This window comes from Gymnoscopelus braueri (assembly GCF_963280865.1).
Source record: "Gymnoscopelus braueri genome assembly, chromosome: 13".
NCBI lineage: Eukaryota > Metazoa > Chordata > Actinopteri > Myctophiformes > Myctophidae > Gymnoscopelus > Gymnoscopelus braueri.
The window spans coordinates 46,749,634-46,777,213 of record NC_137615.1 but is presented as its reverse complement, the minus strand read 5'-3'; the positions used below and the strand labels follow the sequence as shown (position 1 = coordinate 46,777,213).

Below are 27,580 nucleotides of genomic sequence, written 5' to 3'. Positions count from 1 at the left end.
CTATGCAACGCGCTTTTACATCTGCTATTTTATGAACTTTTCACAACATGCCCAAAACATTTACACCAGGTTGAACGTTCTAGCGACGACTCCCCATTCAGAGACAGAAGTCTTCTCTTGTTAGTCAGAACTTACTGCCCAGCAGGTGTTACCATGCTAGCTCCCCACTGAACCCACTCCGGCTTTATACTGAGAAACATAACCCTGCTACATCTTCTCACTGCCTTTAACCACATGAACCACCCACAACGACAACAGTGACGGCAGAAGCTACATTGAGTCAATTTCATTAAACATATCTGTGAGCTCACCCAAAACTGGCACATCGATGTTTCTTCTGAACTCAACGGTTGTTTGGAGGAGCTGGAGGAAATGAGCATCAGGTGATGGAGGACACATCAAATCAGGCAGATCTTACACATCTGAACTACATTATGACAGCAAGATTAAAGAGATTCCAAAGGGCCCTCATCCACTAAATAGCCAAACTGCAAGCTCAAAACGTGTCGCAAGGTGCCATGTTGTGGGCGTGTGAATCTGCTATTTTTTCCGAATGTTAGCCCCAGAATAGGGACACTGGAGTCCACATGGTTAAATGTAGGCTACTCCTTTAAACACAGCCCTAACAGGGGAAATCGTTTAGGCCTTCAAAACCTTTTTTATTTGGGAAACAGTGAACTCACAGTTTAGCCAGACATGTCTTAAAAGAACATGTTTTGAATAGCAGTGATAATCACTTTTGATTTGGAACTACTTTGTGCCATCGCTGCGGCACATCCCAGCTATAATGGAAGGAGACTTATTTCATGCAATACCTCTTGTCGACCAATAGTGGTCCTATCCAACCACAGGATACACATTTCTTGATAGAAGCGCAGGGAAACCACCTTCAACCACCACACAGTTGTGTTAGTTATATTGGTTGGTACTGAAAACATTACGTTATGGATTGCAGGTGCATGAAGTTATTGGTGTGGCTGTGCTATCCACATTTATATAACGGAAATATCAACAGCCTAATAAGGCTTAATTCATACGAAAATAGCCGATCTAGCTTGCGATGCAACTTGTGGTATGCTTTTATATCGGCTATTTTAAAAGGTATGTGACACCAGCGCACAACTAAGCATAAATCAGGCTTAAGGTCTAATAACTTTGAAAAACAGCGAACCTATCCTTTATATCAGTGGTTCTCAAAGTGTGTACCAGAGACCCTCAGGGTTCCTTGCAGGGTTTCCAAATGGACCCTTACAGATATGTAACTCTGAGAGTTCTAGGTCCTTGAAATTAAAAAAGTCTGAGAACCACTGCTTCAAGTTTAACCCATTCAATCCGTGAACACATCTGTGTCACTTTAGATTTCTTTGGCCATTCAAAAATTAGCAGATCTACAAGCTCATAGTGCGGCACCGAGTGCCGTGCTATGAGCTTGTAGATCTGCTATTTTTGAAAAATCTTTCAAATTTGTTTAAATCTTTGAATATATATTCTACAGTTTTTTGAAAAAACGTATGTTGCTATATCAGTGGTGCTACAACTTTTCCACGTCAAGGACCCCCAAAATGATATGCATTTGGCCGCGGACCCCCCATCTCAAAATATGTTGTTCCAGGGACCCCCAGAAGCACAGATCGGAGTTAAAAATGTTCGCTTTAAAACATATATACTGTATGTATTCAAAGATTTGCACACATTTTCAAGATTTTTCAAAAATAGCAGATCTACAAGCTCATTTGTAGATCTGCTATTTGAATAGCCAAAGAAATCTAAAATGACACGGATGCGTTCCCGGTCTTAAAGGGTTAAACACTAGGTTAAGTAGCTTTAAGTCTCTTGGCCTCTGTGTTCTCTGCCATTGGTTCGTCCTGCTGGCGTTTGGCACCGTGTGCCTCCTTGTCCGCCGCGGACAGCTGTGTGGCGGCGGCGGCCATCTCGTGAAACTGTCTAAGCTCCCTCCTCTCTCTGCGCTCCTCCATCTCGCCGATCTCTAATGCAAAGAGGGCTTTGAGGGCGGGGATGAGCCTGGGGATGAGGCCGAAGTCTCTGAACCGGATCTGAGTGGGGAGGGGAGGTAGAGGAGGAGTTGAGAGGAGAGAGGGAAAAGGTTAACAGGAATGTAGAGCTGTGGTTTTCAAAATGTTTGTGCCCAAGTCACACCATTGGGAAAGTCAAAGTCTAACTAACAAAGTTCTATTTCTTGACACATTGAGTGCCATAACCGTAGATCTACGTGTGTTCAATTTCATTTATTTATTTTTCACATGGGGCACTCTAACGCAACTTAGGAATTATCCGCGGACCCTGTAAAATGGAATGGACGGATGTGAATCCAGTCAAAAAAACGTACCTCCCATCCACTCCAATGATAGGATCTTGAGAAAAAGGTCCCTATCTCTCCATATCTTTTTACAGTGGGGAAAACGTGCCTTTTTTGCCGCACGATCACTCTGCAATGGCGGATCGCGTTAGACATATTATTGTTCCAGTCGTTAGACGGGACCCTCGGCCATCGCGCACACACCCTTTGTTTACATCCGTGTCCTCGTGGAGGCTTCTACAGCTCTAAACAGATCAGCGTAAACGGTAAGAAGCGCTGGCACTGGATGTACCCCGTTTTAAAAAACCTCTGGCACTAAATGTGTTAATTTATACTAGTGGTTCTCAACCTGTGGGTCGGTACTCGGGACCCCCATATAATTTTTTTTTGGGGGGGGGGAGTTAAGTGACAATTTAAGGACTTTTAAGACCTTTTTAATACCTTAAAATAAAAGAAAGAAAGATGAAAGACCATTACTGCATCAAAGGTAATCAACAAACTATAGTATAAAAACTGGTCAAACATTGGCCAAATTGTCAAATAATATAAGAAAGAGGCAACAATTGTGAAAATAGCTGATCTTGTAGATCGGCTATTTTCGCAATATCCATCTGTGGAATCGAGTCAAACTAAATGTAATGCTTCAGCTACAACAATTCGAAGTGAGTGCTTGTCAGGACAGGGTGGGGGGTCCCCAGTTCAAACGTGATTATTTATTTTGTCGGGTCCCCAGTTCAAATATGATTATTTTGGGGGGTCGCGGCCTGAAAAGGTTGAGAACCACTGCCTTATACTGTACAACAGGTCTTGAGAGTGCGACATCTAGTGGCTGAATGTTGTCTACTGCACCTTTAACACATACTATGACATTAATATAGGTAGGCTCATAGCATAGGTTTTGAAAGTTACTACATCACATTCAGCACCACAATAGTAACAACTGGGACCACCAGGGGTCAAAATGGAGACTTAAGGGTCTGTAACACAGAGTGTACAATTGGATTACGGGTCCATTTGGTTCCATTTTGACACATTCAGAGTTAAATAAGCACTGAGGATTTACAATGTAAAAAACAAAACTGTCTGCTCTGCGGCCTAATAATGCATACCAAACTTGAAACAAAAAAGGTTAAGAATCAGATACTTTCCCAGTTTTAATGGGTTAAGACAGTGTGTCATTTTATAGCAACATAGGTTTTTCAGAAAAGATTTAGAACATTGTTTTAGAACAGTGGTTCTCAAAAATAGCAGATCTACAAGCTCACAGCGCTTGTACAGCTGCTATTTTTGAAATGTTTTGAAAGATCTTTCAGACGGAGGTCAAATACAGGCCAAATACAGGGGGGGTCCTTGGCACGAAAGAGTTTGAGATCAGGTCTTAATGGGTTGACTCACCCTCATGTGGTCGAAGGATATCCCCACCCTGTCGTTGAAGTCTTCACTGAACAGAGGGATCTTGGCGTAGCGCTGGCTGAAGTGGTTCAACATGATGAACTGTGCCTTCATCTTCATGCCGATGGCGATGGCCTGGGAGGTGGTGCTGTCCAGGGGAAAGGGAGATAAGCAGGCAGGCAATGAGACAAACGTATCGTCACTGTCGGCTGGGAACCTTGTATGGACAAAACAATGTACCTAATGGAGTTATGCCAGTGGTTCTCAACCAGTGGTCCGGGGACCACCAGTGGTCCTTGAGGGGGTTCCAGGTGGTACCCAGCAAAATGATGGAGAGTTGGTAACCAAATGGACCCTTATAGATCTTTACACTTTACACTCTTGAGAGTGTAAAATGAAACCAAATGGACCCGTTCCATTTTACACTCTCAAGAGTTAAATTATTGTTAAACATCTGACCATATTCACACGGAGGCCATGTTGCTATTAAGTCAATGAAGTGCCAACCCGGTTGCCACGGCAACGTGGTGGCACTTTCAATGTTAAATTCCAAAATGGCCGCCGTGTGAATGTGGTCTATTACTTACTTTAAAAGAAGTCTACAGAATTAGAGAACGTAAAATAATTGTTATTTCGATTGTTTGCCTGTAGTGTTATCTCTCCTATGGCACCAACATCAATACAGCATGGAATTGTGGACAAAATCTTATCCAACGATAACAAAATATTCTAGGTTCTGAGAGGCTAAATCTCGTCAAACGGTGGTTCCGTGGCTCAAATGCCGAATAAATAATGGACCTTGATATGAAAAGGGTTGAAAACCACTGAGTTATGCAATTTAGTCACAAGCTCTAATACTGTGTGTTTCATTGGTTAACAACTTTCAACCTGGCGTTCCTATTTTGGGCATGTCATTATAAGCGGAATTGTTCAAAAATAAAATGAATGAATTCGTTACAAAATCGCAAAACTAGCAGATCTACAAACCCAGGCGTTGTGAGCAGATAGGCTAGTTTCGCTGTTTATTTCAAACAATAAGAATAAAGTAGTAGCTTAAGTAGCCAACTACTGTAATTGTTAACTAAACCCACAGAGAGACGTAAAGTGTGAATGATTTATCTAAAAAACAAACAAGCAAACAAACAATGAAAAAGATGATAAAAGGGATACAAGGTTTCGAACTGGCAGTGACAATACGTTACACTTAGTTACATCTAAGATAGACCAGGCTCTATGGGGGAAATACAAGGAACTGCAACACACACACAAAAAAAAACTTTTTCTTTGCAAAAGCCAGTTGGCCAAATCAATGCATTTCTCAGAGGCATTCTCTCTTTTCTTGATTTGTGTTCAATTCAGTGATAGCGGAAGAAGGCGGCTTCTTACACAGCCTTGATAAAAGACACAAATAAAAAGAAAAGGAAAAAGGGAAATCAATGGCAATTGTGGGGGAGAATGAAGCAGGTAACAATTTGCTCAAAATTACTGCAATCTGCAGTGAGAGCATTTCCATTGTCTGCTGAAATACAGCTTTATCTAACATTACAACGTTTTATTTGTATTTTCTTGTGAGTGGAGGGTCATCCAGTTTGAGCATATGCATTTCCAACGGTAAGGCCGTTTGTGAACACAATTGTCCCTTGCTGATACTGTAACTCCTTGCTTGAGCTCTGTTATGGCTCCTTTCCAATAAAAGTGAAGCGTGCTGTATTAACCTATTTCACAGGTTCAGGGGTTTGTTCCCATACGCTACGGCTCGGTTTCAGAGAAAGTTCTCAGAACCTAATTTGGACCCTGCTCACCCTGCTAGGCTGAGTTCTGGGAACCCATGGCAGGAGCAAGCGGTGCTGTGGCCATGGATTGGTCAAGCTGAGGTGACGACACAGGAACTAGACACTTTAAAACATTCTCAAAAATAGCCAACAAGGCTCACAAGGCGTTGGGGCGACGCATTGTCAGCTTGAAGATTAGCTATTTTTGAAAAAAAGAAAAACGGATAATGGACACAGGTTTTTTTTATGACGTACAGTACCTCCCTCTTCAGGGGTGGAAATCACTCAGTATACATTGTGTTTTGCTTTGTATATGAAGTGTACAGAGATCCCTTGTATTGGGGTGACGTTGCACTATACATAAATAAAAACTGAACGGAACTGGTTCTGGTTATAATTGAAACGTAAACAAAAAAACATCAAAGGACTTGAATGGCTTCTGGAAAGTTTCAGGTGATGGGAGGGTTCTGGGTTAACTCTTTGTAGTGAATAAGTGCCATCAGACATTAACTGTGACATACACACCTATGTCTCTTCTCCACAGCCTCCTCCTCCAGTCCGTCTTCCAGTGTCGCCTCATGAATCAGTAGCGTTGCGTCCTTTCCTTTAAAAACAAACAAACAAAGAGAACGGAGGCATGAACATGAATCACACAGCCGGTGTACAGACCAGTACTAAAATCTGACTTATACATACAGTACCACAGTGTCCAGGTCTGAAAATAGCTGACCTACAAGCTCAAAACACGACGTATTGAGAGTATGGGTACAGCCGATAATTGATGTAATTGAACTATTTTTTTTTTGTAATACTTTTAACGTGCCATCCCTATTTTGGGAGATAGAAACAAAAGAAACAGGGGGAAAAATAAACTGAAAAATAACTGATAGTTGCAGCCCTGGTAGTGTGCTTGTAGATCTGCTTGTAGATTTTAAGCGTGGGACACGGGCGCGCAATTAAATATAAATTGGGGCTTTACAGACACACACACACCATAGACTGCCCTTCCCGTTCCAAAGGAAATCAATCAAGGTGCGTGTGTGTGTGTGTGTGTGTGTGTGTGTGTGTGTGTGCTCGCACGTGCGATCAGGGCCCGGCACGCCCTGTCTGTGTGAAGAGCTGATCCATCTATAATGATCAGACGTGGGACTCGCTGCCTCTACCCGCTCCGTCTGGCTTTACTTGGACAGAGTCCAGTCCAGCTATTTAGATAGAAGAGTCAATGAAGTCCCGTAGGAACGCTTGAGTGTGATTCATCGGCTCCTTTGAGAGCCGATCGATGGCATGGAAAAGATATTTTGCGCAATTACGTAAGGCAGTGGGTCTCAATGTCTGGTCCGGGGACCATCAGAGGGTCCAAATGGACACTTCCATTTGTACGCTCTCAGAGTTAAATTAACACTGGTCCGTGAAAAACAGGTCCATGAAATTCAAAAGTTTGAAAATCACTGGTCTATTGCATCTTTGATTTAACTATATATACAAACGGACACATGATTTTATGGATCTCTGAAATGGCAAATCTAACACTCACTTTACTCCACCTGTATCTAGATACAGGTGGAGTAAAGTGCCACCAATGTTGGGTTGAGGTGTAATACTGACCCATGAGCACCAAGGCGTCACAGGGCATGGTGTCGCCAGAAAACACAAGCTTCCACCCCGACTGATGCGTGATGCTGCAGGCGTAGGCGCTCTTGCAGTGACGCACCAGACACGTCTGGACCTAGAGACCAGGAGAAGCAAAGACCTGTATGACGTTTTACAGTGATGGAAGTGGTACTCAGATTTTACTTAAATAAATAAAAGGTAGCAATACCACAATTTAGAAATGCTGTGTACTCATTATTTGACTTAGTACAAAGGTATTGGCATCAAATAAGCTTACCAAACATAAAAGTACTCATACAGAATATGGTCATAGAGTTCTCAAATTCTGCCCAAACCAGACCCTACCCAACCCTAGCCTGTGTTATTAAAGAAAAAAGGGGGACAATGGCCAAAACACAGCCAAAAACCCAGTAGGGCCCAATTAGGGCCGGGCCTTAATTTTCAGGCCCATTGAGAACTCTAATTGGTCATGCATTAATGTGTTCATCACTTTAATGTTGCAGCTGGTAAATGTGGGGCCGATTTTAATAACTTTATGTGTTGCTAGGTAGATTAACCTGTAATAATACATCATTTATCATTACAGTACTTGAGTAAAAGTACTTAGTAGTTACATTCTACCATGTCCCACATCAAATATGCACTTTGAACAAAGAAAAGCAATTAATGGTTCAGATGATCCACACACCTTTTCCAAGTTGTTTTTCTTCAGCATCGCTTCGATGAAGGACTTTGTCTTATTGTTGTTCACCTCTGCTCCTTCACACAAATAGTTGTTCGGGACAAAGCTGAGAAAAAATAGAATCAAATTGTACAATTAATGTGCGGAATCTCTGTACGGTAGCATGTCTGTCCGTCCGTCTGTTATTCACGTATCTCGAGAACCACCGGACACACAGACTTCAAACTCGGTACGCAGCCGACCCGAGGGGCATTTATATAACCGACATCGAGGCGGTTTGATAGGCGTTGTCCAGAACCGCCAAGCCGACCAATACGCCCATATATAGGCATATATGAAGAATCCGGTTGTCCACAGCCACAAATCCAATTGCTATGCCCAAATATGGTCACACGCATGTGCCAAACTGACAGTCGAGCACAGGTCTAATACGATTTTTACAAAATATACTTTGTCGTACAATGGTGTCACACGGTGAAAATTGGAGATCAAACAAGCTCACAACACGTTAATATGCGTTGTGAGCTTGTAGATCTGCTATTGTCAGGTTGAAATGAACTAATAGTCAAGTGAATTGTTGAGCAAAAGTATTGAACAAAAGGTACTTTTGAGGTAGAGTAACAGATAAAAGATACCTTCAGATATTTACATATTAGTCCAAGCTTTTTTTTGTAATCACATGAAACTGACATAAAAAGATAACTGTTTTTCGTAAATGCTGAAAGAGCAGCGGTCTGGGTATGAACAATCATGACATCACGAGTGGAGGAAGTTGCTAGTTGTACATGCTGCATCAACAATACTTGGTACAATATCGGCCTATAAATGTACATTGTAAATGTCTCGCATTCAAAACCAGCTGCTTGTGCAATGCTCTGGAAGACACTCTGTTAAACATTATCTGTTGCCTTTAAAATACAGCCAGTCAAAAGGTCAACCATGCATTTATCACTATGCTTAGATTCCTTTAGCTCACATCACCCCAATTTCAGGCTCTTGTACACTTGCTCCCTGTTTTAGAACTGACTTTAGGGATTACTTTTAAAAAGGTCCAGTAGGGTCAGAAACCTGCCCACAATTCAGATCTTCCATCCCTGTAATAACCTAACGCAGAACACTCTGTCCCTTCCAGAGTCTAGACCAAAGTCTAAGGCCCCACGAATGACTTGGCTGGTTCTGAAAGTTTTGGAATAGGGCTTATATGGTTAAAATAAATACAGTTCAGTTCATGTGCATAATGTGCTTATATTTACTTGCTTGCTTGTTCATTGTATTATTAAAGTTCAATGGTTTAATGTATATACTTACATTAACCCGTTAAGACCGGGAACGCATCTGTGTCATTTTAAGATTTCTTTGGCTATTCAAAAATAGCAGATCTACAAGCTCACAGCACGGCACCGAGTGCCACGCTGTGAGCTTGTAGATCTGCTATTTTAGAAAAATCTAGATTTTTTGGGCAAATCTTTGAATATATATATATTTTTTGTAACACTTGTAACTCAAATCTTTGCTTCTGGGGATTCTACAAATGTCTTCTAAATCTCTAACAGTTTTTTGAAAAAACGTATGTTGCTACAAAAAAAAATACATATTCAAAGATTTGCACAAAATGTTCACGATTTTTCAAAAACAGCAGATCTACAAGCTCATAGCGCGGCACTCGGTGCCGCGCTATGAGCTTGTATATTTGAGCTTGTATATTTTTGAATAGGAAAAGAAAGCAAAGAAAAAATTACTCAGATGTGTTCCCGGTCTTAAAGGGTTAAATGTTTTAACTCATCAGGAGTAATGTGTGGTCATTTGTATTTGTTTTATTATAAGTTAATGTTCTCAAATTGATATTCAGTGGTCTAGGACTCGTGATCGGATCCAAACATCTGGCATGGGTCAGGCTCTAGTTATAATAAGACTTGTGCGTCCACCTACTTGACATGGCTGAGGACCTCCTCACAGTGGTAGTGGTACTGGTTGAGCCAGCTCATCATCTGGAACGGGGCCATCAAGTAGATGGGGCTGAAGTCTTTCCCGAGAGTCTCCTACAGTCAGCACATAATATGACCACATCACTCACATGTAAAAGACCCACATCAAAGCCCGAAAATAGCACCGCGACAAGCCTTGACCTGGTACTGTAGATTGACTATTCTCAGCACATGACTTAAAAATTAAGCATTAAGGATGTTTTCAAATACTAGACGTTTTAACCATAAACACTGATGCAGATAAAAACAAATCTTAAAAAAATACAAACAACTTTTTATCTATTGTAATATTTCTATCTACAAATGTTTATACAAATGAGGACACTGAATGGAGGGTTCAGAGAAGCTTATTACCATAAGGATATGAAGCTGAGCAATCAGATCGTGTAATTTATAACCCTTGTAAACATTTCTTCTCATATAATTCCTTAGCTATAAATTCCCATTCAAAAGGCTCAATGTGTAGGATTTAAAAACAGGAGACAAAAGAAAGTGAACTGACCAGCGCTCTTTTCCTCTGATAGAGCAAGTTTAACAGTCCCTGGGATAAAAAAAACACACACACACACACAAATATCAGGAATACAATGAGAGTCGGCCAGTGCGAAAATGATTACTTCAGAAATGGCAAACAGTGTAGGCAAACAGCTCCCTATACCGTGTGATGGTCAGCGTGCAGGTGTGAGACGAACACTGTCGAGATGTTGGACAGAACTTCGTCCACGCCGTCCCCGTAGTGTCTGCACAGCTGACCGAAGATCCCCTCACCACAGTCCAACATCACCGACTGACTCTGGCTGGGATTCATGGACAACGAAATGTCACTAACAGTGGTGGAAGAGGAACGCAGGTCTTTGTACTTAACCCATGAAGACCGGGGACGCATCTGCGTCATTTTAGATGTCTTTGGCTATTCAAAAATAGCAGATATACAAGCTCGTAGCGTGGCACCGAGTGCCGCGCTACGAGCTTGTATATCTGCTATTTTTGAAAAATCGTGAAAATGTGTGCAAATCTTTGAATATCTACTTTTTAAAGCGAACATTTGTAACTCAAATCTTTTCTTCTGGGGGCCCCTGGAATAAAATATTTTTTGATATATATATTTTTTAATATATATATATGTATTTTTTAAACTGTTAGGATTTAGAAAACATTTTTAGAATCGGCCTCAGGTCTTAACACTCTCACCGCCAGGCCCGTAGCCTACGGCCCGATAAATCCAACCGTAAAGCGCCGATCCCGTAGCGTACGGGCTGTGGTGCTTTTTCCTTTTTTTCGAAAAAAAAAACCTTTCAATTTTCTATACGGCACATTTCATTGTAACACCACCGGAAACGGAATTATTCGGGATCACGTTTTGCCGATCCCGTAGGCCTCCATTCTAAAGCGCACACTGAAACGCAATTTTCTTCGATTGTAGTTTTTCTCCTCGCTGATCACTGTTTAACATAAACCGTTCTAACTACAACATGGCGGCTCCGTTTGACACGTGGTTTGGACTGGTAGACGCAGGGAGATCTCCGCGATGTATACAAACAGTGCACAGCTCAATCTTAAAGATTTTAACGAGGTCTATGGCAACGTGAAAAAAACAAAAAACAACAATAAAACGTTGGCACTGGTGAGTACATTATGAGATTAACCTCTGGCGGTCAATGTGTTAATGGGTTAAGTAAAAGTAGCAAATATCACAATATGAAAATACTTTGGTTACAAAGTAAAAGTCCCTTATTCAAAACTCCCGCCAGAACCCTCCAGCCGTAGAGGTCCAATTGGGTTCCATTTGTACACTCTTGAGAGTTAGATTAACACTGATGATTTTACAGTGTGGATCGGGGGTCCCAGAGATGAAACATCATGTGAAAAGGGGGTCCTTGGCCTAATGCATATCACACTGGGGGTCCTTGAAATTAGAAAAAGGCTGAGTGAATGACTGCCGTACCTGATGTTGACTAAAGTGCCGCTGACATTCCTCAGCTTCGTGGGGATTGCAGATCCTGTTCCCAGGAAAACCACCTCTGGATACCTCTCTGCTTGTCCTGCATGACAAACAACACAGGTACACGAACCTAAATGACCTGCTCTACAAACCATGAACAACGGCACACCATCGTCCAATCACCATCACCAATTCTAATCAATTAAGCCTTATCTGTAGTTTCAGATCTTCCATCCCTTCCCATAATAATTGGAAGATCTACAAGCTCACAACGTATTGCAACATGATGATGCGTTGTGAGCTTGTAGATCTGATATTTTGGCCACAGGGGCACACTCCTTTTATTTCCCCCCTCTACACCAAATCACGAAAATAGCATAAAATATCAGATCTATTTTTCACAGAATGTTCACCTATTATGACATGTCAAGAATACTAGTGACACAAGGGTTTAAGTACCAGCTCAGTGGCCTTGCGGTTAGAGTGTGTGCCCTGAGATTGGGAGATCGGGTTTCAATCCTCGGCAGAATCATACCAAATACTATAAAAATGGTACCTAATTCGTCCCTGCTTGGAATCAGCATCAAGGGTTGGACTGGGGTAAGTCCATGTAACATACTAGTGTCATGTCCACGGGGGTGTACTTGTCTTGTGCATCATGTAACATACTAGTGTCATGTCCACGGGGGTGTACTTGTCTTGTGCATCATGTAACATACTAGTGTCATGTCCACGGGGGTGTACTTGTCTTGTGCATCATGTAACATACTAGTGTCATGTTCACGGGGGTGTACTTGTCTTGTGCATCATGTAACATACTAGTGTCATGTTCACGGGGGTGTACTTGTCTTGTGCATCATGTAACATACTAGTGTCATGTTCACGGGGGTGTACTTGTCTTGTACATCATGTAACATATTAGTGTCGTGACCAGGAGGTGTACTTCACGCCTCACGCTACAGAAACAGAAGATAGGCTCCTGACCTATGGGCCACAGGTTACTAAAAAGCAACACTTGGTTGTCTTGTCTTGGCCCTCATTCCTGTATACCTTCTGGCTGTCCAAAGCAGAACTCACCAGACAGCAGTGCCGTGTCAGTGGAACAGAACTGTTTGCACTCCTCCACTTCTCGCACAAAGTCGGGGACCTCTGCAGCCTCTTTCACAAACTCCTCGGTGTCACAAGAGGGGATCGCATCTCTAAACAAATGAGTGACAGAGTGAGAGGGGCGCGGTCACACAGTCACACATACACACAGAAATCAATTGAGGGGGAAAGTGAGTGACTCTTAACCCATTTAGACCTGACACCGATTCAAAAAACGCCTTCTAAATCCTGACCCAAGTTTTCTGAAAAACTTCAAATATTTATTTAAAAATTACAACAAATATATGTTGCTATATACTGTACATAGCAACAAGAACCCCAAAAGGGGTTCCCGTCCTGAAAGGTATAGTTAAAAATAGGGGTTAAAGCTGCAATCTGTAAGATGTATTTAAATGTCTCAATAGAGTAGAGGGACCACCCCCCAACCACCGCAATTGCATTCGTTATATTATACACATACATACATATATATATATATATATATATATATATATATATATATATATATATATATATATATATATATATAGTTATATAGTTATATTATTTATCATCCATTTATTATTATTCATCATTATTTTAACCAATCACTCAGATCGGTTAAATAACGTTTTATTCACACAGAAAGTTATGGATTGCAAGCTTTAGTTTTCACACTAGAGAAGTATGACAAAAAGAAAAGGCTCGTCAGATGGAGGGAAAATAACTACAGCTGAGTGCAGTGTTCCATTCCACATTGTTTTCTGTGACAAGCGGACGAAGGGACAAAAACCAACCTTTGCCATTCCATCACAGGTCTGAACTGGAACTTCAGCATGCACTCTGCTCTGACGGTGGGGACGTGCATGTCCGCCTGGCTCTCCTGGGGAACGACAATAGAACTCTTAGCTTTCAGTATCTTACAAACAGAACAAAACAACGAGCACGACTTAAGTAGAACACATGGTAATACTGCACTCCAAAGAATTGTGTATCTATAACAGGGGTCTTCTAGCCTGACACTCAGCCTGAATTTTCATTTCGTTTCACTCCATCATTCAGTCTGAAAGCCCTCTCAGTGCAGCTGTTTTCTGAGGTGGGGGGCGTGGCCAAAGTTGGACTCTTTGGCGATTGGTTCATACTGGATTATCCCAATCCCGATTAGTCGTACAGATTTTCAACCGAGAAACCCCCGCCTTCAACACCGTCACCAGACCCTGAATGCGAGACAAGCGATTCAGGGGGTGGAGCCAGGCTAGGGGTCTTCAACAGGGGGTCCTCAGAGTTACTACAAGGGGTCCGCCAAATCTTTGAGTGGTGGGGAACATTAGCCGAAAATAGCAGATCTACAAGCTCGGCTATTTTCGGAGAGTTGGAGTAGAGGGAATATTGAGGGTTTCAAAGGTAACTGTCTGACAATACATGTTAAACATGAATCCAACATATTGGAACAAGTCTATGTATGAACCTACAGTATCTATGAAATCTAAGAAAAAAATTAATCTGCAACACAATAGTGGGGGTCCCTGCTTCATCTCTCTCGCAGCTAGGGGGGGTCCTTGACCTGAAAAGGGTTGAAGACCCCTGATCTACAACAAACTAGATCGGGCACTAGATCTGCTACGGTCGGACGGCCCGACGTGGCATGCAAGCAAGTAGAACTCGGGCATTACCGTTGCTTTGTAAGGCTTGATGTTCGGAAAGATCTCCGGGTGAATCATATTCAGCTGGGCCTGAATCTTGTGGCTTCTGATGTTGTGGACAGTGCAGGTTTGCTCGTTGAGTATCAGATGCTCGGTAGTCGAGGGGAACCTAGAAACAGACAAATGGGATATGACTCCTGGCCTCAACACATCAAACTGTAAGACCACAACCAGAGCGACATGTTGTTAGCTTGTAGATCTGTTCTTTTTGGCCAGCGACTAAACAAATGAGGTGTTACACTGTAAGAAAAGAGTACCTCTTCATCCACTCCTTGTATTCATCCGTTTTCAAGATAGATTCCGGAGTCATGTGGACCACTAATGCAGCAGGGTCTTCACTCCCCCCGGTCTGGTAACTATACAAGATAAACACACAGCACTGGACAGTCATACTGCTCTCTACAACACTAAACCACTTATTTAGTTCATGATAATAATAATAATATCATTGCAACAACACAAAGAGGACTGACAGATAAAATAGAACAAGTCAAATACCAATTAAAGCTACAATAACAGCACAGGAAGAACAACACACACACACACTTTCTGTCAGAAAGCCCTCAGGGGACACTTGTCTCTTCTAGGGACTGCACAGAGTGTTTACCTGCCCAGCTGCTGATCGCTGCAGATGGCTTTCAGAAACTCCTTAGAGGGACACTCAACTATGATGAAGGCTGGTGACGGGTAAGTGGGAGTGCAGACCTGCTCGGGCCGGATCTACAGAACAACGGATACGCAATCGTTAACCACATGAACCCTAGCATCCCTATTCTGGGCACGGCATAATAGGTGAACATTCAGGAAAAAAATTGCTTGCATCTAGGGATGGAACAGTTAATCGAACTGATCGATGTAAACGGTTATTAACCCATTTAGGGCGGGAACCCCTATTTGTAACTATACCTTTCAAGACGGGAACCCCTTTTTGGGGTTCTTGTTGCTATGTGCAGAATATAGCAACATACATTTGTTGTAATTTTTGAATAAATATTTGAAGTTTTTTAGAAAACTTCAGGATTTGTAAGGCGTTTTTAGAATCGGCCTCAGGTCTAAACTCATGGCATTAAAGGCGACAATCTAAAAATAAAATATAAAAAATGGCAAGGTAAATAATTCGAAAAGTTAGAACAGTGAGATATATTCAGAAAATGACTTAGGCTACCGGTAACTTTATGTAACCTTGTAATGTTGTCAATCCAAAACAAAAGATAATTCCTTTTTTGTTTTTGTAATCAGAATCCTCTTTACTTTTATAACCCCTAACGACATGGCTTTTTGCAAGCAATCCAAAAAAACTATTCTTGCCATCGGTTTGGATAGTTGTAAAGGTATATCGCCTCTTGACAGCACACATCTGAGAGAAAACATTTCTATTTTCATCCTGAGGGGGAATTACTTTTCCGCATTCACCCAGCAGAGGGCTTGCTCAGATGAGTGGTGTCTTGATCAGGGACACTTTGAAAAATACAGTAGATGGGCTATCTGAGGGTTGAACCAGCGCCCTTCTGATTACTAGACAGTGTATGGCCGCCCAGAGAGAAGGAAGATGAGAAGAAATCCTATCCTCATGATCGGACACTTTTGTGAAGTCGAACACGACAAAAAAAAGAAGCAATGGAATACTTCTCTACAGACAGTGGAAAGAAGTCCATTTTATCAGGTTTTCCCATGTTTGGAGAAGAAAAAAAGCACCAATTTAGGTGGGGAAAGGGTGTAAGGAGTCCTGTTACGAGTAAGTTGAAAAAACTACCTCTTTCCCTTCGTACATGACACTTTTCCCATCCTTAAGCTGTTTAACGAGTTTGCCGATGGCTGCTGTGCCACTGCGAGAGAAGGAGAGAGAAGAACAAAATCCAAACTTTTAGTGAGAAAGCACATACAGTAATGTACCTTTGCATCTAAAATACAAAAGTCCACTTACACGGGCATACCAAGCTTCTTTGCTTCAGGGACCAAGAAGTTTCCTTTCTTGGGGTGCAGCTGCATATGAGGAGAGAAAATTCCTTTAAGAAATGTGCGGATCCATAAGCTCACAACGTGTAGTGTGAGCTTGTAGATCTATCATTAAAATGCTGATTTCTTCCAAGCGTGCCTCATATACCATGTAAAGGCCTTTACACACCGGGGCGTGACAAATAAATGATACAAAAATGCTTAATTCTAGTGTTGTTTGTTTATGTATTGTGTGATTTCTGTGTCCTGATGGCTGCTTGGCACAAAGGGAATTTCTGCAAGGACTAATATCGAGGCTTGTTCCGAATAATACTATTTTCACTACTTTTGCACGACACCGTTGTGCCACTAAGTACAACATTTGTATCTGGATTATATCAAGTAATGGACAGTTGCAGCCCTATTAGCTGTCCAGTCTCTTCACATGGTCTCTGTGTAAACCTCTCTTTGCCTTGCCTACTTGTTGTTAACTAGTTGTACGAACTCTTGTTTTATTGTTTTACTGGATCTTGTTTATTCGATACACTTATATGTTTTAGCTCTCGCTCATTTGTTTTTCCTATTTGTCTCATCTGTTTAAGAAAGTAGGTAGCTGATATATTGCACTTTTACCTTAGCGCTAGGTATACTCTTAGTTGCTTGTTTTAGAAGAGAATGCACTTAAGACTTCTGGTGATTAGTAGTTTCGTTCCCTACCTATGTTGAATGCACTTATTGTAAGTCGCTTTGGATAAAAGTGTCTGCTAAATGACTGTAATGTAATGTAATGTCAACAAGACAGGGTTTAATAACAGTGTGGCTTCCCTGTGGTTATTGATGACGTCTGTCCCGAATATCGGGGGACGAACAACTGTTAAAAAATATATATTTTGGGGAAAAATGTACGCACAGAAAAAAAAGAAACAGCTCCCGATGTGTTTTTAGAAGAATATTTATAAAAAAATTCTGTACCTTGCAAACAAATGCTACCACCAAGGATGCATCTCTGGTTGTTCTGGGATTTCCACCTACATTCAAACAACATTATGCATAAAACATTACGTATTACACAACAGAACAGTGGTTCTCAAACATTTTCATGTCAAGCACGCCCAGATTGATATGTATTTGGCAAAATACAAAACAAATATAATATAATAGCAGATCTGCAAGTTGCGATGTGTTGTGAGCTTGTGGACATTGTCAATAGCTGAACTATAGAAAAGTGGTTAAACTCTTCCTCATTTTGCCAGGGACCCCCTGGAACTCACTCAAAGACTCTTTGAGAACCACTGCAACAGAACACTATTGTATAGCTGGATGCATAACCTTATAATGTACAGTACCAATACTGCATGTTATGATAACTCAGTATTATTCAGTGCAATCTTGCAACACTTAAATCACACATTCTATATTGAGTGAGTGTCAACACACTGAATCAGTGAATGCAAGCCAGTTGTAATATGACTTCTATGATGTAAACACTCAAGTACTGGCAAGTGGCAACCATGCTTGTCTGTCTGCAATGAGACAGGTCCTCGCAGAGACTAGCTAAGCCGAGTTATAAGTCTGTGTCACACCAAAAATAGCCAATCTCATAGCACGTCACAGCTACGGCTAGTTTAGCTATTTCTGAAGAATTTTGAAAGTGAAATTGTTAATACTTTTCACTGGTTCAATATTAAAAGTTTGTGAGTTTGTGACTAAATTATAACAACTACATTGGATCCATTGAAACACAGGTTCTTTTTTGACATTTCCTGAAAAGTAACGGTTTTGGAAATTATAACGTTTCCACCTGACAGAAATGATATAATATATGTGTGTATTACAGCATCTTTGTGCATGCGTGAGTGTTATGTGTTCATTAATATGTAAAGTGTCAGGTGCCTGTGTGTGTGTGGTGTGTGTTTACATATTAGAGCTGTAGTATGCAAGGGCACACAGCATAGCATTAACCCATTAAGACCGGGAACGCATCTGTGTCATTTTAGATTTCTTTGGCCATTAAAAAATAGCAGATCTACAAGCTCGTAGACCTGCTATTTTTTTTTTATCGTAAAAATGTGTGCAAATCTTTGAATATATATATATATATATATATACATTTTTAACTCAAATATTTGCTTCTGGGGGTCCCTGGAATAACATATTTTGAGATGGAGTGGGTTCGCGGACAAATACATATATCATTGAGAAGCACTGATATTATAGCAACATACGTTTTTTTTAAAAACTGTTAGGATTCAGAAGCAAAGATTTTGGCAAAGTCTAAAAATGACACACAGATGCGTTCCCGGTCTTAACCCATTAACTGCCAGAGGTATTTTCATATTTTTTTAGCCAGTGCCAGAGTTTTTAATTGAAAAAAATAAAGTACTCAGGAGCCGAGATACAGAATTTTTAAGTTAACAAGGAAGTGGATAGGAGTCTAGATCTTTGATTAATCATATCTCCTTGGTCTTTGGGTAATTTTTTTTTTTTTCACTTCACGTAGATCTACGCGATTGGCACGTGGCGGCTTTAAATAGGTTTGCGTAGATCTACGTGATTGGCAGTGAATCAGTTAATGGGCTAACAGATAAATCACAGTGCTCTGGCAGTGCAAAGCATTGAGGAGGACCACCATGTGTCCCTTGGTGCTCACCTGGACTAGCAGAGCTCCTGTCCCTGCAGCTGTTGGTATGAACCCCCTGGTCTCCTCCTGCTTTCCTCTGGGATTCCTCCGTGCTGTTCTGTGCCGACCGGGCCGAGACGTTTGTGTCGACGCTGCCTGTCGACTGAGCTGCAGGATGGCCATGGCAAAAAGACGGATTCAGATTCTTACAAATCAAACCTTTTTCTGTTAAACCCATTAAGACCGGGAAAGCATCTGTCATTTTTTAGGTTTCTTTGGCTATTAAAAAAATAGCAGATATACAAGCTCATAGCACGGCACCGAGTGCCGCTCTATGAGCTTGTAGATCTGCTATTTTTGGGAAAAATCGTGAATATTTGTGCAAATCTTTGGATATTTTTTCAAAGCGAACATTTGCAAAATATGTTGTTCCAGGGACTTCCAGAAGCAAAGATTTGAGTTACAAATCTTCGATCGCTATTATATTCAAAGACTTGCACAGATGTTCAAGATTTTTCAAAAATAGCAATGTACAAGCTCATAGCGCGGCACTCGGTGCCACGCTTTGAGCTTGTAGATCTGCTATTTTTTAATAGCCAAAGAAACCTTAAAGTGACACAGATGCGTTCCCGGTCTTAATGGGATAAGGACCCCCCTTTTTTGATTCTCAGTGTTATTTTAACTCACAGAGAGTACAAATGGAAAGGGTCCATTTGGTTACACTTGTACACTCTTGGGAGTTCAAATAATACTGAAAGTTAGGGTCCATTTGGTTCCTAACAATCAATAAATTAGCTGGGGACCCCCCTGGAACCCCCTCAAGGACCCCTGAGGGTCCTAAGACACCAGGTCGAGAACCATTACACTAGAGCCTGGCATTTCAGCCCAGTTCTGGTATCAAGCATGGAACCAACATCTTCATCATGTTGGCACATATCACATTATATACACAAATTGTCAACCACACGATCTTCAAGGAAGAAAATATAGAAAATGTATAGAAGTAAAGAAGTCAAATTACAGGATATCTAGCTCCAAGAATGAGAGAAATAAAAGTCAACTGTACTATCAAGAGTTATTGTGGCTGATAAACACTCGAACCCTAGCGCACGTATTCTGGTCATGAGGTGAAAGTGTGCCAAAAATAGGCAGAGCTTTGGTGAGGGAAAAAAAGGTATGGACAAAGTACAGTTTAAAGGAATAGTTCACCCCCAAAATGACTTTTTTCCTATCGATTAGTTACCCCATGGAGAGTTGAATTCATGTTTTTTTTTTTTTTTTGTCGCATTCCTAAGCAAATAATTTGATGACCGGCAGCTCCTACCGGAACCGCTGCCTACCGGTCCGCCGGTCATCAGATTATTGGCTTAGGAATGCGAAAAAACTAAAACATATCCATGAATTCAAGTCTCCATGGGGTAACTAATCGATAGGAAAACATTTTTTTGTCTTGGGTGAACTATCCCTTCAAGTGGTTCAGGTGAGATAGGCATTTTCTAGCCACAGCTTAGTCTCCAATAGAAAAGGTTAAGGCTAATATGCGTATGTAAAACCATTCTAATAGATAACTCGCATCCAAAGTGTATGTGGTTACTCCTCCATCATGAGAATGGCTCCACCTGCAGGGCAAGAGTGGTGCTGCAGTTTGGGCTGAACGTGATCACATGGAATGGTTTGTTTACTAGCATTTACTTACATATCCTTCATTTAGGCATTATAACTCACCAAATAAGGGCACTTGAAGGACCGTCATTGTGGCATCCGAGTATGTCTCTTCGGTATACGGTCGAACGGCTGGAAGATTATAACACACACACACACACAGTGAATATGGCAGCATTCACACCCAATAGATCACATAATGTCACCGTCATACTAGTCTGACTGCAACCGTTGTCAACATACATAGTTTGATGTCTTCCAGTGGTCCAGAAAACACCTTGATGGCATTCAGGTAATTCTCCTTTATTAAAAAGGGACAGACATGAGGATGAAACATGACATTAAAAGCAAATTAGGGGAAACATAAAACATTACGTATTAGTAACCAGTGTTGTAAAGTAACTAAGTACATTTACTCAAGTACTGTACTTAAGCACAATACTTTTACTTTACTGGAGTATTTGCAATTTTTAGTACTTTTACTTCTACTCCACTACAAATATTATACTTTTACTCCACTACATTAATTTATTTACTTGTTACTTTGTAGATTTTGATTATTATTACAAAACATACATTAGTCACTTCAGCCCTATATACATTTTGGCCATTTGAAAATAGCCGATCTACAAGCTCACAATACGTTGCGATGTGACACATTGTGAGATTGTAGATCTGCTATTTTCAAAAGATTTTTATACATTTGAAAACTTGTGAAATGGGACATTCTGCATAATGAGCACTTTCTACTTTTGGTGCTTTAAGTACGGTACATTTTGATACCAATACCTTTGTACTTTTACTCAACTGAATTCCGGACTTTTACTTGTAACAGAGTAATTTCTACATTGCAGTATTGATACTTTTACTTAAGTAAAAAATTTGAGTACTTTTTCCCACCACTGTTAGTAACACCAAACTCCTTCCAGAAACATGTGAGGTTCATTCACTCACCAGCTGTGGGGGTCCGGAGAGAACACACTCTGGGACACCCGTGTCCTTCAGTGTCAGTATCATCCCTGTAGCAAAAAGAACACAGTCGTCACACAGCTGAAAGGTGGGCTGTCCTGATGACACAGGCCTCCAACATGTGTATACTGCATATCGCTGTTGTCGGGCAGAACCCAGCTATGTCCAAAATATTCACTTTTCAGGAAATGAAAAAAGAAAGATGTTTTTAGAACAACACAATACTGCCTCATCAACGTTGGTATGGTGACTTTATACATTGTGAAGATACTTGAATGTGTCCTTATATTATCATCACTTTACCCAAATACAGCTCAAGTGGAGTTAGGAGTTTTTTGACCATTAATGTGGAGGGAAGGTTTTTTTCCGTCTGACTTCGTCATTCTAATCAATGATGGAAAAAACAACTCTCCAAAGTAGGAGTTAGGTGGTTTGACCGACAGTTTGAGGATCCAATGGAGTTAGGAGGTTTAGTCAGAAACACATTTTAATTTGTTTCATTGGTTTGATATTTGTAAACCCACACACAGACGTAAAGGGTGTTCAATAGCACTGATTTATTAAAAAAGTAGAAAAATGCAGGTTTCTGGCCTGAAAACCTCGATATATATGACGGCAGGTGCTCCCCACTGTTGCTACTTATGAATACTGTGTTGGTTGTTAAATATTGTTATATCTGCCGTTTTTGAACTGCCTCCTTTTAGTGGTATTTACCTGAAACCATGCACCTTATGTACAGTATATATCTCTTATTACACGTTCTGCTATGTAACTGCCTCATCCCACTGCTATCCCTTATTGATGCTAGCTTGCTATGCAGAAGTAAATTGGTTACTTGTTCTCATGTTTTTGTTCTTTAGATTAGTGTTCTCTCGACCACAACGGTTCAGAATGTTTTTTAGACAGCATGTGGCTTAGACAGATGCTAGGTTAATTGTTTACCTGGTATCTAAGTTTTCTCTATTATGTACCTTGTTGTTAAGTGACTAGAGTTCTTCTGTACTCTGCTTATTCTGTTTTCATACTTGTAAGCCGCTCAGGATAAGAGCGTCTGCTAAATTGCAAATTGTCTATTTTACCCACACACACATTATATCTCTGCTGTTCAGCCTGAACCTGCTAACTCCAAAACGCTCATTGTTCAGGAAACGATAAAACAAAATAAAAGATTTTCAGGAAATGAAGAAAACCTTATATTTTTAAAACAAAGCAATACTGCCTCATCAAAGTTGGTATAGTGACTTTATATATTGTCAGATACTTGCATGTGTCATTATATTATCAACACTTTACCCAAATCGCGGGTAAATCAACACTTTACCCAGCGCAAGTGGAGTTAGTAGTTTCAGACGAGCAGAAATCAAGCTGAAATGGAGTTGTTGTCCAAACAACAATAGCTCCACTCGCTGCTGAGGGAGAGGTTTCAAAAGGGTACAAATTCCCAAAAGCTAACAATGGATCTCCAAGCTCACAATGCATCACAACAACGTGTGAATTAATGCCTTGATGCTTCATGACACTTATTATATAGGCCTAAAATAATAAACAGGACTTTAAATATTACAATAACTTCTGCAAAGAGCGAGTAGAACTAGCGCGGCAGAAATGCTATGAACGCCTTTCTTCTTGTCACATTGCTCTCCTCATTAAACACTTCATAGATTTTAGAAATATAATTACTTGTTTTCATAACATTAGCGTCAGTGCTAAGTTTGATAAACAGGTACACTGCATAGTTTTAACAGACTCCTCCTGGTTCACTGCGCAGCGCGTTCTACTCATGCTGTGAAAACGCAGCACTGGAGAGGAGAGGGGGGAGTTGTTTGTTTTTGACGGACAGTTTGAGGATCCAATGGAGTTGGGAGTTTTCGTCAGAGGCGCTTTTTAATACTTTACATTGGTTCAAATGTTTTGATTTTTACACAAACGTAAAGGGTGTTCAATAGCGTTGATTTATGAAAAAAAAAAAAAAAGATGAAAATGGAGTTAGCTGGTTCGTCCCGGACACCGACGATATATTTGACCTGTTTTTCAGTTTCTTTACTTCTTTCTTTCCACCTTTCTTGAAACTGCAATGATGTAGCTTAAACAACAAATAATTTCACCCACTTCTTTACATCTGTAAACCTGTGATGTGACAATGGTATGTTGAGTTGAGGTTTCAAACATAAGCCTGATTTATAGTTTGTCATATGAAAGGGTTGCTCACCGAAAGTAGCCGATCAGCAAGCACACAACACGTTGCATCGTGACGCACAGTAAGCTTGTTTATCGGCTATTTTACGCGAGCGTCACCATCGTATAACGGAGAACAACTTAAAGGGATAGTTCACCCAAAAAAAAACTTTTTTTCTATGGATTAGTCACCCCATGGAGACTTGAATTCATGGATATTTTTTTCGTTTTTGTCGCATTACTAAGCCAATCATTTCATGACCGGCAGCGGTTCCGGTAGGAGACACAAAGAGTCTCCTTTGTGTCTCCTACCGGAACCGCTGCCTACCGGTCATCTGAGCTGGTCATCAAATTATTGGCTTAGGAATGCGACAAAAAAAAAAGAGTCTCCATGGGGTGACTAATCGATATAAAAAAAAAAGGCATTTTGGGGGTGAACTATCCCTTTAAAACACAACACACAGGAAAACTGAGGGGGATTTAATAAGCGTTGGGTGTGTGCCAGACCTGATAAACCCCCAACATTCGGCCAGCTCACTCTGGTCAAGAAGATGTTATCCAGACGAGCAGCTTTCAACCTGTAAACAGCAAAGCGGCACAGAGGCCATTTTGTAAAGTGTCTGACAGGGTTCATGGTGATTTCTTTGCATTTGTATAAATCAGTGGTTCTCAACATGGGGTCTGGGGACACCCAGGGGTCCTTGGGAGGGGGGTTCCAGCCCAGGGGGTCCCCAGATAAATGATTGATAGTTACAGTAGGAACCAAATGGACCCTTATGGGGCTGTAACTCTGACAGTGTACTTTTTTACACTGTCAGAGTTATGGTGGTCCGTGACCTTATATAAATGATACCAAAACGGGGGTCCTTGAATATTAAAAAGTTTCTGAGCCATTGGTATAAATCACAGCAGTCAAGACAGCTTACTTGTGTTCCTGCATGAGCCTCTGTGTGCCTTCACCACAGTTGAACAGGTACCTGAGGTAGAGGGGAGGACAATAAGCATTTATCAGTGGTGGAAAGTAACTTAAGTCCATTTCATCTTGAGGTACTTTTACATTACTTGAATATTTATATTTTTCTTATACTTCTACTCCACTACATCTCAGAGGGAAATAGTGTACTTTTTACTCAACTATAACAGCATTACAGTAGTTACAAGTTACTTTGCGGATTATGAAGACAAAACACAGATTACGTAAGTGATAAATAATTATGTATTATTATGGGTTAAGCTACCCAGTAGCCCTGGTCCAGAGCGTTAAGTGAGTTCTCTCTAACGCCCTGCCACGCGCTCGGCTCTGCTCATAGACAAATAAATTTCGCTGCCCTGCGAGGGCTCCAACTGTAGTAAAAATAAACAAAACCACTTCGCTACTCACTGAGACAAAGGCAGTTTTGTCCACCTTCTCTGTATAATACACTTTTTGGGCAGAAAATAAAATATGTCCGCGAGACGGAAATTTGTATAAGCTCACAACGTGTCGCGTTGCGATGTCTCACTGAGAAGAGAGGGTTTAAGTGGTTAAGTAAAACATCTGACTACTTCTTCCATCACTGGCAATTCTACTTCTCTGTCAGTAAAACAAGAGAGTACTTCTTTCAGCGGTGACATAGTTACCTGTTGTACTCTGAGAAGACGTAGAGTGCTGCAGCGTTGGCCCTGCTGCCTGAAGACACCACCTGCAGGAGGGGTTCAACAGTTAGTCAAACTAATCCATTTGTTTTCATCTATCATTGTTTTGTTTTTTTATTAATAACATTGCAATTGTTCTTTTGCCTTTCAAATCTTTTTAGAAATAGCAAAAAGAGCAGATCTACAAGCTCACAACATGACATTTCATGACACTTTGTGACCTTGTAGATCAGCTATTTTTGCACTGCAATGAAGTATAAAATAGGGCTTAAGTGGTTAATCAGACTAATCGATTGTGTCAAAAGCTGATTCTTGATGATTTGATTAATCAGTGTGTGTGTGTGTGTGTGTGTGTGTGTGTGTGTGTGTGTGTGTGTGTGTGTGTGTGTGTGTGTGTGTGTGTGCACGTTACCAGTCCAGTTTATGGAATAGGTTGTATCTAGACAAGATGAACCACTTAAGCCCATGTTTATACTTCAACAAGCTCACAACGCGCCGTGATGCTGATGCAACGTGTTGTGAGCTTGCAGACTTAAAATAATAATAGTAATAACATTTGAAAGATTGTGTTAGAATTGTGAAATATTATGTAACATTGTGAAGACTTTTAAAAATGTTTGGACATTTTTTTTGGAACATCAGGGTGAAAGTAGTGGTTGTTAAACAGCAAACCATTTATGGAATTACCCGTTATGGAAGGTAATCAATAATACTACTAATCACACCTCATTCACATACAGGACTACTAGTCAAACCCTTTTTCTTATAAATAAATGTGACTGTTTACTAGCTGGGCAATATATATTTTTTATTGTTAGTGTGAACTACGCAAGTAAGTAATATATATTTATTTATTAACTTTTTAGATATCAGAGGTTTTTGTGGACATTCTAGGATGTATTTTATTCTCTTGCTTGTTGTTTTCAGAGGCTGAGTCAGGGAGCTATGCTCAAGAATCCAATGCACTCCTGCAAATGGCAAATAATAAAACCTGTTCATAATAAATAAAACATGTTCATAATCTATGTGGTTCCATTTGAACACAGACCTGGCTGCAAGGGTTCATTTGGTTCTATTAACGAATCATTTAGCAGGGGACCCCCAGGGGTCCTTGAGGGGGAGAAGCAGTGATGTTACTAGCCCTGAAACATTACAGTCATATCATGACAATCATGGATGAACTTCAACCTGGTGTTTGAGCTTTCTCCATTTACGGACGTACATCTAAATAAACGTTCAGATCTCAAATATAAAGTGCTTACCTCATGGCCACGGATGTTAGAATTATGTACGGGCCCTCAGAAGTACCCGTATCTTCCGTATTGTTAAATAAAAAGCATTTTAATCCGATCGGTGGCCATTTTCTTTGTATTTTCAACTACGCGACCCTATTGGTTGGGAGGTGTATTGCACTCTGATACACTATAACACTATGAGAAAATGGCCACCGATCGGTTTAAAATGCTTTTTCATTGAACACGGAAGATAAGGATACTTCTGATGGCCCGTACATAATTGCAACATCCGTGGCCATGGGTTAAGCACTTTATATTTGAAATCTGAACGTTTATGTAGATGTACGGGCCAAAAAGGGAGAACGTGCAAACACTATGTTGAAGTTCATCCATGACGGTCATGGATCAGGGCTATGTTACCTGCAGGTAGACGGTGGACGGGCCATGTGTGTCCCCACCACGCCTGCTCCTCTGCTCCTTGGTCTTGACATGCCTTAAAGGCTCTTTGGTCTTCTTGCCTTTCTTTGAATTCATCATAGTTCTGATATTATTATCGTTGTTGTTGTTGGTCGCCATGGATCGTAAGAACAAGCACTGATGATGATGATGATGATCACTGCATGATCGATGACTGATCGACCTGATCGATTTCACAACATGTAGCAAAGTCAAAGAGGTTCTCAACGTACGAGCAGCGTTCATAATAAACACACACACTCACACACACACTCGACAGGGTCTGGCCATCGACAATATCACTCACGACTTGTTGTGAAATGTCATCATCATTACCTAACGATAAACAACTATCCTACACTTTGAAAGGAGACAGAAATTGACCCATGTGATCATGTTGTGG

The 27,580-nt window shown here is 40.8% G+C and overlaps 1 protein-coding gene across 1 annotated transcript; it reads right to left on the bottom strand.

Moving 5' to 3' along the window:
• Positions 1 to 1,646: 1,646 nt before the first annotated feature.
• Positions 1,647 to 27,580, bottom strand: elac2 (elaC ribonuclease Z 2). Its single transcript, XM_080446110.1, has 25 exons — positions 27,142 to 27,580; positions 25,472 to 25,533; positions 24,778 to 24,828; positions 24,359 to 24,429; positions 21,662 to 21,726; positions 20,951 to 21,008; positions 20,771 to 20,839; positions 19,076 to 19,213; positions 17,398 to 17,453; positions 16,415 to 16,473; positions 16,244 to 16,316; positions 15,098 to 15,210; positions 14,748 to 14,846; positions 14,461 to 14,599; positions 13,585 to 13,670; positions 12,779 to 12,900; positions 11,705 to 11,801; positions 10,418 to 10,556; positions 10,262 to 10,300; positions 9,704 to 9,813; positions 7,781 to 7,880; positions 7,087 to 7,207; positions 6,007 to 6,085; positions 3,713 to 3,857; positions 1,647 to 2,054 (listed from the first exon to the last, which is right to left on the bottom strand). The coding sequence occupies exons 1-25, from the start codon at positions 27,421 to 27,423 to the stop codon at positions 1,815 to 1,817; spliced, it is 2,613 nt and encodes an 870-aa protein (XP_080302236.1). The 5' UTR covers positions 27,424 to 27,580; the 3' UTR covers positions 1,647 to 1,814.

Excerpts from the sequence above, each read along its gene's own strand:
- elac2 (XM_080446110.1), bottom strand. The coding sequence starts at position 27,423 with ATGAACGCTGCTCGTACGTTGAGAACCTCTTTGACTTTGCTACATGTT. Across the intron at positions 24,430-24,777 it reads AGGCTCATGCAGGAACACAA|GTTGAAAGCTGCTCGTCTGG; the intron begins GTAAGCTGTCTT and ends TGCTGTTTACAG. Across the intron at positions 7,208-7,780 it reads AGAAAAACAACTTGGAAAAG|GTCCAGACGTGTCTGGTGCG; the intron begins GTGTGTGGATCA and ends CCTGGTCTCTAG.